Genomic DNA, 10,331 nt, shown 5'->3' with positions numbered 1-10,331 from the left:
ACCACGAGAGGCCAAGCGTAGGGCCCTGCTGGCAAGGCTGAGATGTTTGGTTCATGCCTTAAACTTATGAGTAAGGAAAATAACGACCCGGGGTGACGCCCGGGTCCTCACTACTGATGTGAGAGGAATTTTTGCGCGGGTACAGGTCGTCCCCGGGTGACCCGCTTACTTCGCGGGATGCCCAGGTGCAATGATCTGCCCGTCCCCCTGTGCGCGGCGTAGCAACGACAGATCTTGCGGGGGCGGCTGCTGAGGCGGAGCCGCTTTGTGCTGCGGGGCGGGGCTGGGAGCTGCCCGGCGTCCGTTGTCCCTGAGAGCGCGTGTCCCTGCGTGTGGCTGCAGCTCCGCCTGTCCGCTCTGGTGCGGTGCGGCCCGAACGGTTCAAGCCTGATGTTACAAAGCAAACCTACCTTCCTTTCATCAAATCCCTCTGAGCATTAAAAGCAGCCCAAGCGGCTCACATTCAAGCTGCTTCTCCCCTGTGTCTTGCTTCCAACCTGCAGGGAGACAGCACAATCGGGAGGGTTGAGTGTGAGGCTCCTTGCCCCCTGTGCTGACCCCCGTGAGAAATCCAACCGCATCGTTTTGGATCAGGTGAAATCCAGGTTAACCAGAACAGCATTCACAAGCAGGGGGAGAATCAAATCAGAATGGGCATTTCCAGCACTTCCTCATTGTGCGCTGCCAGCTGCTCATGTCTGCTTCATCGCCTCAGTGGAGCTCGTCCCCCCAGACACCCAGAGAGGCTCCTTGATCCCAGTGACAGCTGCATGACCGCGGTGTCCTTTGGCAAGGAGTGCAGCCCACCAGCATGGACTGCCACCTTCTCTTGCTGGCTTCCCTTCCATCTGCCAGTCTCGCTCTTGGAATCAAAGGCGGTGCGCACCCAGCCTCAGCCCACTTTCACTCCTCTTCCAGATGAGGAGTCCTTTTCCAGTTTCCAGTGTTAGGACAAGCAGCAAATCCAGATGTGTTCTGTCTTGTTGCCTGCTCATTTGCCAATGTTTCCTAATACTGGATTTAATTTTTCAGTCACTCTTGCTGATTTCATGCAGCTATCTATCAAAGCTACATCATTTTGCTGCTTGTCTTTCATTTGTGCAGTGAGAATTTCTTCCCCCCAAAAGCATCGCTGCATTTATACACACCAAAATTCGGCCATTTTATTGCCACTCGGTCACTCAGTGTGTGAAATCTTCTGCTGTCCTTTCATCATGGGCATGAGCCAACAGCGAGCACTTGCAGCCCAGAAGGCCAACAGTATCTTGGGCTGCACAAAAGAAGGCCAGCAGAGTGAGTGAGGTGATTGTCCCCCTCTGTTCTGCCTTTGTAAGGCTCCAGCTGGAGTTCAGCATCCAGGCCTGGGGCCTTAGCACAAGAAAGATATGGAGCTGTTGGAGTGGGTCCAGAGGAGGTCATAAAGATGCACTGAGGGCTGAAGAACCTTTCCTATGAAGACAGGCTGAGGGAGATGGGCTTGTTCAGTATGGAGAAGAGAAAGCTCAGGAAGACCTCAATGCAGCCTTCCAGTACATGAAGGGAGCTTATAAGCAAGAGGTGATCTATTTTTTTACACAATCTAATAGTGAACAAGGGGAAATGGCTTTAAATTGAAAGAGGGAAAATTTACGTTAGAAGTTAGATGGAAATACTTTCTTCAGAGGGCAGTGAGGTACTGTACAGGCTGCCCAGAGAGCTGTGGGTGCCCCATCCCTGGAGGTTCAAGGCCAGGTTGGATGCGGCCCTGGGCAGCCTGAGCTGGGGGGTGGCAGCCCTGCCTATGGCATGGGGTGGGACTGGGTGGCTTTGAAGTCTCTTCCAACCCCACCGTTCTGTGATACTATGATCATCTTCATAATCCCAAATCATTTCGTATTAGAAAACTGTAACCTCCTTGCTCATTCTTTTCAAGGCCACTCTCCACCCTGTTAAACTACAAAGACTCTGCCAGACTCCATAGGTGTCTTTTCTCCATTTACTCTTACCCTCTTTTCCCTGTGTTTTAGCCAATCATTTATTCATTATAGGCCTTCTCTTGCCCCATGACGCTTAGATACTTTGAGAGCCTGTGGTAAAAGATTTTTTCAAAAGCTTTGAGAAATCCTGGAGAATTAGATTGACAAAGTTGTATGAAAGTCTGCAGACTTTTCAATGAAACCTGAAAATTGGGAAGGCTTTGTGTAGAAAGCCTGCCAACCCTTCCTAAGCAGGCCCTGTTTGCACAGTGCTGGCTCATCACCTCTCTTCATCACAGGGTCAACTCTTCTGAGAAGCACAGCCACCAAGCCTTGTTGTGCCCCAGCTCTCCCCTGGATCTTCTTTGGCAGGGTGGCAATTGTGTTCTCAGAGTTGTTTCAGATAACACATTGCTGTTAGAAACCCAACAATAAAGTCTCTGTGGGATGCTGGCTGTGGGGGTTCAGGCCTGTCCACTTGTGAGAAAGCAAATTCCTTGAAAGCGTCTACCAGCATGTTAATATGGGGCAGTGATTTTGAGATGCTTCTTGTATATTCAGCACTGGTTGAGCACATTGCTTTTTGTAGCTGTGTTTATTATCATGTTACTTTTATTTAATGCCTCATTAAAGAAAGTATCTTTTCAAAGTATTTTACATTCTAAGCTTTCCTACTGAGTAAGCTTATGTATTTCAAAATTAGGCTGCTGTGGTTGCCCCACCAGTGTTATCTCACTGGTTTCTAAAGAGGCTTCAGAGAAAATAAATGAAAAATGTAACCATATTTCTGTCTGTGGATGTGTATGGAGAAAATAGCTACCAAGCTTGTTTACTCATTTGCAAGGTCTTTTCTTCATAATGCCTTTCTTTGTCCCACCCTCCACCACCTCCCTGGGCAGCCTGTTCCAGTGCCTGACCACTCTTTTGGAGAAGTTTTCCTAATATCCAACCTAAACCTCCCCTAGAGGAACTTGAGGCCATAAAAGAATCTGCAAAGAACAGATGAGGTAGGCTAGAAACACAGGTTCTCTTTCCACACAAATGCTGTCTAGAGATAGTGACAATCAAAGTTAGATAAAATTTATGCACTCCACCAAGGGAAACACTTTTGCTTTTTAATAGGTGTTTGATATTAGTTTATTTTTGGTGTTCCAAGCCAGAAACATTTAACTAGATATGAAAAGCAGGCAGGAGAAAGAAAAGCAACAAATTGTACAACAGCTATTTAATCTTCTTATGGTCATGTAAGTGTAAGATTGACATTAAAGCCTTGTTACTTTTCATTCCACACTACACCTCTCTCAATGACATTTACTTCATTCATCAGCATGGGCCATAGAATTCGAAGCTCTGCTCTACAGTACTTTAAGTCTTGCTGGTCCACGTGCTCTAACTATTGAAGAGAGCATTCACGTATGTTCCACACAGCCTTAACTGGTGAGTCCTGAAGAAGCAGCAAACAGAAAACTCTACAGCACTTCAGTGCAAATTGCTCTTGATCGATATTCTTCAGAGGAACATCAGCATGCTGAAAATCAAGAACAGTTTTCACAGCTTTATAGTATGACTTTGATGAGCGGACCTTGCCTCCCTACTCACATTCTGTGATGCAGATGTGCCCCACATCATCCAAGTGTTGAAGTTCATTTGTCAAAGCTGAAGTGGGACAGACAGGGGTCCCAGTGTCACCAAAAAGGACCTTCTGCTTACTAAGTCTTGGCTTCTAGACCATAACAACATCCAGCAGCTGTCTGTATTTCCTCATATACAAGAGAGCTTCACAAAGAGCTTATCAAGGCTGAAATTTGGAAAGGGCCCAGCATGATGCAAAAGAATGAAGCTGCTAGTTGTATTTCTTGGGGGAAAAAAAATTGGACTGTAATTCACTTGGATAGCAACTGGGCTCTGAACACACCAACAGCTTCTGCAAGCTTTCCCCTGCCTCTCCAGGGGTTTGACTGCTTGTGCACAGAGTCAGCTCTGATACAGCATGGCTGTACAACTTTGGATCAGACTGCTGCAAAAAACAGCAAAGCTTGCAGGAGTGACATGAGAAATTATGGGAAGCCTCATTGGGGGCCACAACCCACATGCCCCCCACACCCAGCACAGGAGCTGCTTCAGGATCAGAAGGGTGCCTGTGCCCAGCTTTATGCTGTTTCATCTGACCCATAGACCAACTTCTCATCTCAGCCTCAGCTTGCTTTGTCACTGGTTGTTACCAGGTTGGTGATCACCTCTCTGTGTCTCACCCTGATCACTGTCACCAGACCTGCTCTGCTCACCTTGCTTTGGTCTTGTAGAACTGTACCCTTGCTGATGAGGGCACCTGCCCTGCCTGTCCTGCTGCTCCCCCCTGCTCCTGATGCAGAGCTGGGGAGGTAAAATGTTAGGTGTAGCTCTGGCCGTGTCTATGGGAATATAGGGGAGTATCTGGGTAGGAAGACCCTCTTACAAGTGGAAAAAAACTCCAAACAGAAGCGAGACATATTCCATTTTGTAACAAACTGCATAGACATGCCAGAAGCTTAAATCCCTCCCCTTAATCCTGGCATCTATCTTAACTTACCTTAATAATTTTGTTAATGCCCGAGTCGTTATGATAATAGCCGTATCTTAAGAGTTTCATAATATCTGGCATCAGCTCCTAAAAACCAAGCACAGCACAAAGCAGACTGTTAGCATGTTGACATGAGCAGTTCACTCCTTGAGCACTGGGAGTTTGTGTTTTTCAGATCATGTCAATTAGAAACAGAGAAGCCTCCAGCTTCAGACTGTGGAGGAAGATCCTATAAAAGCAACGTGCATCTGGGAAATGCTTTCTGCATTTGTAAATGTGCTCAGATACTATTCTAACGTGCAGGACTGCATGTGTCTGTGGGATACAGAAGGGTTGCTGAAACTTGCCTTTCCACTCCCCCATCCCTCTCAGCTTGTAACTTCTCCCTGCTGTCCTTACCAGTACATTTTGAACAGCATCCCTAGCAGAAGCTGAGCTCTAAATAAAGGTAGCCCTGTAATCCCACTGGCTGGGCACAGTTACACAAAGATATTAAGTACTTGTTTGCAGGTATTCGCAGCATCATGTGAAAGTGGAAAGCCAAGGATTTTAAATGTGCCAGTTTTTCTCTTCTCAATATCTCTCTGACAGGCATGAAACAGCTTCTGTAATGTAAAGAGAACATCTGATCAGTAAACTCCGGGATCCCTAATTGACTGAAATACTTCTTTAATACCTGGGAAATAAACATTTCTATGAGCTGTTTGCATGTTGAAGGCCATTCTTCAGTATCCATGTGCTAATAAATGCTTCACCTCACCCTTGTCCTTCAAATTCTACCATTTTGGTACTTTCCTTTAAACACTCTGAGGATCAGAGGTCATCTGTCAGACTGGGATCTCCCATACCGTACCTAAAGTATCAGCCATAAGGAAACTGGATCATGTTTTCCTTAACATGGGTGAGATACGGGACTGGGATTTGAACGTGTTCTTCTGAAAGGCAGGAGGAAAGAAGTCTCTGTCACTTTTCTCTCTATAGCATTATACAGGCCCTGCTTGACTGGAACAACAGAGCTTGTAGTCTCAGTGCCCAATCTTGGCTGATACAGAAGTACTAAATGCTCAAAGCCTGGTATACTGGCTATAGTATATCGACTTGATAAGATTCAGATTGATAAAGTGGACATGAACAAACCTTAATTATGTTGCTGGCCTTTGGATAGGACAAACCGGCTGAGCTGCTCCAGCATTTTCCCCATTCGTGTAGCTTAAGCATCCTATACATATTCAGCACAGCAGACAAGCGGAAAGGGTCATTCAAGTTCTCTGACTGCTTGTGCATGCTCACTACTTTAGACAAGAGCTTTTCGTTTCTAGAATGAGGAAGGTATGAAAAAAGTTAGCTAAGATAAGATGGTGGATTAATGTAACTATTTTACGGAATAAATGCCGTATTTTCTACAGCGTATTTCCTAGCTGTACCATACTAGAGAACAAGCAGCTTTCATGTGGGAAATACTGCTTTGCCAGTTCATTTTTGCATGGTCAGAGTAGAATATGATCAAAGAGCAGTATTTATGTCATTGTCAGCTGATTCCTTTTATTAACATATTCACCCTGGGAACATCTCCTTTCCAGGACAAAGCAAACTATCGTCCAGCAATCAGAATCCAAAGTCTGGGGAGAGGATGCCTAGGCTGTCTTCTCAAACAAAACAGAGCAAAAAAAAAAGACAAAAAGAGTCTCTAAGGGGAACTGGGGGAAACAAGAAGTATCTGGCTATCTGGCTCTTCAGTGTAAGAGCACACACTGCATCAGGAATGTGAACAAATACCTTACCGTGCCTCTAGATCTCTGATCCTCTCTTGGAGCTTCTCATATTTTTCTTTCTCTGGAACCTCTTTTTGGATGATGCTTCCAGAAGATGCACTGCAACAAGTTCATTTTGTGAGATGTGTTTCTTTGTAATAGGATACTGGTATAATGGTAGGCTTGTCCCCACTGAATCCCCCAATTCCAATAAAAATGCTGTCAGGTGGGAAGGCGTAGAGCACCCACGAAAGACATCACATAACCAGCTAAATAACCTCCCCAGAAGCTCCCACCTAGGACGTAGAGCAAGGGCAGAGCTACCTCGAGTAGAAGAAAGGGAGGTGGGGTTACAAGGATCAGAGGTGACACAAGACGACAGCAGTGGGCTTGAGAAAAACACAGGTATTCTCCTCTGGTTGGAATCTCATCACTTCTACAGTTTTCTTCTTTAACTTCAAAACATTATCATCAAACATCCCAAGCCTGTCAGAGTTTTTCTGTTTTCTTGGATTTGTTTCTCTACAGATGTCTGGGTAATTTCAATCAACTTTTCCTCCAGTGGATGAGTCTAAAGAGTCAAAGAATGCTCTTTTGAAAGAATAAACCCAGGTCAGGTAGTGGCAGCAAGAAGACTTGCCTAGGTATTTGGTCTGTGGCACACTCACGCCATGAAAGTGATATATATAGGTATGTATAGGTATTTATCATTTACTGGAGTTTTTTAGAAGTTATATTTATTTTTGTGTTGTAGATCTCATACAGTTCTAATATAAAGGAGACCTCTTCTCCCATGTTTCTTTCCACTCCCTTCACAGTAAACTATACCATCTCATATTAATATTCTGATCTTGTGGATTATCCCATCAAGCCTAGGAGCTGCCAATTAAATTACCTTCATTACTGCACGCGGAAATATTGTTTCTGGAGTCTAAATTTGGAGGTGTTAAATGCAGTATGTTTTCTGGAGAAAATGACTGTCTGTAGGTGAAAGGACAATACAGGGATGAGCAAATTCAGAAACACCCAGTGTTAACTCCTGAGAGCTCCCGTGTTTCTGGTTGTGGGGAGGGTCAGAGCTGCTTGCCTCCTGCCTCATACAAAGGTCAGATGCAGCAATCTGCCTAAAGATGTGAGAAGCTATCAATGTTAATCAAACAGACCTGAGAACAAATGAAGAATGGGGATCTGAATGCGGGAGGTGTAATCTGAATCTACATGGATTTGCTGACAGCTTTCTTTAATTAGGCAAACTAACTCAGAGACAAGAATAACTAAACTTCGCCATTGTTTGAGTCTATGTCCGCAGTCTGGGAACCTTTGCCTGACATCAACTTAAGTCTCAAACTTTGAGATACTCCTGAAGAAATCTCCTAGGTTTCAGAATATGTGAATGTTTCTCCTACTTACTGTCCTCACTATCAGGCTAAACAGAGCTGCATGTCAGAAAGCCTCTCATGGCCCTAAAGATACTCCAACCATATTCAGAAACTTCAGAATACCACAAGTTGTCCTCACTGAAATCCCAACAGGAAAGCCTCTTCTGCACAGAGCTGTGCAGTGTTCAGGAATGGGTTGGAAATCCAGCTACACCAATTGAAGTTATTCCCTCCTGGCCGTAGTTATTGAGGATTCACATTTTATACTCCAAATATCACTCATTTACTATTTCTTTTTTTTTTTTTTTTCTTCCTGAATAACAGCATCCCTCTTTCTTTCCATCATTCCAGCACCAATGTCTTCCATCAGTGTGTTCTTAGCCCATGAGGGCAACTTTCACCCAAAATTCCCCTGTCTGACTCTGCATATCTACTCAAAGTGTTTTCAGCATTGCCTTCACCACCTCCCGATCCTTTGGGGTGCATGCCTTGACCTTTGGGGATCTTCTTAATGCAGACATTACCTATTCAGCAAGGTAATTCTATGGAATCTAAAGCTTATATTACAACATGATGATTTCCTTTTACGTGTCATGGCAATGTACTCTGCACTCCAAGACAAAGTTGCCTTGGAGCTTATGTCTGGCCATGCAAATAGAGTCAAATAGAAGAAAGTTAGTTTGATGTGCCTCGGAGAACAGAGCTCTGACAACCAAAGTTAGAATATGTTTTAGTAAAAGTCACAACAACATTATGATTTTCTCTTCGTATAAATTCTTAATACATATAATCACAGCACCTGCAGGACTTCCGGAGAAATTGTAGTTGAGTCTCAAAATAATCCCTGTAAGACCTGTTCACACCGCATATCAGTCCATCGAGGAAGAATGAAATGATAAAACACAATGCAGTCAGCACAACTTTGCAACATGGATCAAGCCTTGTTACATGGCTGAAAACACATCTGGAGTAGCAATGCCATCTGCAACTCTGCCTTCTCTACACTACCTTATCTGCAACTGGTGACTTAAGACCGTGCTGCCACACAGCACAGTTTTTTCTTGTTTGCTTGTTTGTTGCTTGCTCCGTTTTCTTGCTTGCCTGTTTGCTTGCAGGGTTAATCACGTGTCTGCTCTGGCCCACACGCACCACAACAGGGCCGTCCTAGGGCTGCATGAGGCCAGACATGAGCTGGGTTGTATTTTTATTGGCAGTGTTGCCAGCCTCAGCAAGTTAGGTAGTCTCAGGGAAGGCGACAGTCAAAAAGCGTCTGCTTTTGTCTCTGGAAAGAGCCCTTGAGTTTCCTTTGCAGCCACAGAGGTACCTACTGTTCTAACAGCCCTTGCCATAAAGGTTGGGAGCACAAAGGACAGTGGCGAAACTGCAGGAGTCCATCATTTCAGAGCAGAAGAATGAGTATTTAAAAGATAATTTCTGGTCACCAGACTCACCTAAATTCTTTTTGCAGCTGCTCCAGCCTTTCTGACACATCAGGTTTTAATGTCTCCCTCTCTGAAGTATTGCTTCCACAGATTGATATTTGCTGTGGGGTATTAAATGTTTCTCTTCTGAAAAAAAAAAACAAAAGAAAAAGAAAAAAAGGGAATTCTGAAAATGAAGAATAAAAAAGATGACATACTCTGAAGATTCACCTTCTAAAAGGCAGCCAGCCCCACGAGCAGATACTCCATGGCATCACCCATGCTGGTGAATAGATCAGAGCCAGGGTACAGGCTCCAGGGCACACGATGGTTCAGCACACCTCTGGATGCAGTTCAGTTTTGGCAGTTTCTAACTTTGTCTGTACTCTGTTTTGTAATGAAAATCCCAAACATCAGCTAACTGTAGTTAACAGTTTCAAGCTCAGGTGCTCCTGCAGCGCAGGTACAGGTAGAGTACACAGCAAGCTCCCTCCCACAGCAAGGCAGCATCAGGGAGAGCCTATGCACCAGTTTTTGCAAATCCATGTCTGCATGACTGCTGCAAGGAGCTGTTGTGCCCCTCTCTCCCACGACTTTCCCATTCCTCTCTCGCTGAAATGGATTTTGGTTTACTGGAATGAGTTGGTTTTCAGCTAGACCACCTGACTTTAACTGAGGACACCTATTTTTCATCGAGTTCAAAAGTTCAGTATAAAATCTGCATTTCAATCAATCTTTCCCCTCACAACAAAGGATAGGGAGCATGGACACAGTCTGCACGGACAGGATGCTCCTGAGTTCTTAGTTCTGTTAGGCTGCTCATAAGATTCTTTCCAATTTCTTTTTCTCTCATCCGTATAATGTCTGCCTTAGCCTTTGGAGCTGAATGCTATTGCAGGACTAACTGGCCCTGTGATTGCACAGGGAAGTTCCACCCGATATAAGTAGAAAATCAAGCTTTTACTGAAATATTTCATGGCCAGGAAGTGTTTGCAGATCTTTTTTTTGCAAGCCCCCAGGTCTCTTAGAGTTAAACATGGTAAGTTTACCCAGGGACAACCCCAGTGCAACATACCCGACGTCTTCTGAAGTCGCCACTCTAGCATCAGCATCTGTCCACTCTCCTTCAGGCATCTCATGTTGGCTGTAGCTGTTACACGTAAATCCATCTATGTACTTACAGCAGGAGGAAATGTTTGTCCAAATGAGCAGCAGCACAAGGGACTGTGCTGCTGTGTGCACAGGAGGCTACTGCAAGAATCAGG

General features: G+C 44.8%; 1 protein-coding gene and 1 non-coding gene across 3 annotated transcripts; one reads left to right on the top strand and one right to left on the bottom strand.

Moving 5' to 3' along the window:
- The first annotated feature begins 53 nt into the window (after positions 1-53).
- Positions 54-202, top strand: LOC125688498 (U12 minor spliceosomal RNA). The gene has a single exon (XR_007374756.1). It is a non-coding gene; the product is annotated as a U12 minor spliceosomal RNA (small nuclear RNA).
- Positions 203-3,156: 2,954 nt separating this feature from the next.
- On the bottom strand, positions 3,157-10,299 carry LOC125692622 (uncharacterized). Of its 2 annotated transcripts, XM_048943355.1 has the most exons (7): positions 10,142-10,299; positions 9,097-9,213; positions 6,297-6,386; positions 5,653-5,830; positions 5,016-5,120; positions 4,525-4,602; positions 3,157-3,483 (listed from the first exon to the last, which is right to left on the bottom strand). In XM_048943355.1, exons 1-7 carry the CDS (start codon positions 10,198-10,200, stop codon positions 3,349-3,351), a joined length of 762 nt encoding a protein of 253 aa, XP_048799312.1. In that variant the 5' UTR covers positions 10,201-10,299; the 3' UTR covers positions 3,157-3,348. The 2 variants fall into 2 exon arrangements, with proteins under 2 accessions (XP_048799312.1, XP_048799322.1); XM_048943365.1 differs by lacking the exon at positions 5,016-5,120.
- Between the last annotated feature and the right edge of the window lie 32 nt (positions 10,300-10,331).

The sequence above is a fragment of the Lagopus muta genome, chromosome 1, assembly GCF_023343835.1.
Source record: "Lagopus muta isolate bLagMut1 chromosome 1, bLagMut1 primary, whole genome shotgun sequence".
Classification (NCBI taxonomy): domain Eukaryota; kingdom Metazoa; phylum Chordata; class Aves; order Galliformes; family Phasianidae; genus Lagopus; species Lagopus muta.
This window is presented reverse-complemented; position numbering and strand designations above follow the sequence as displayed.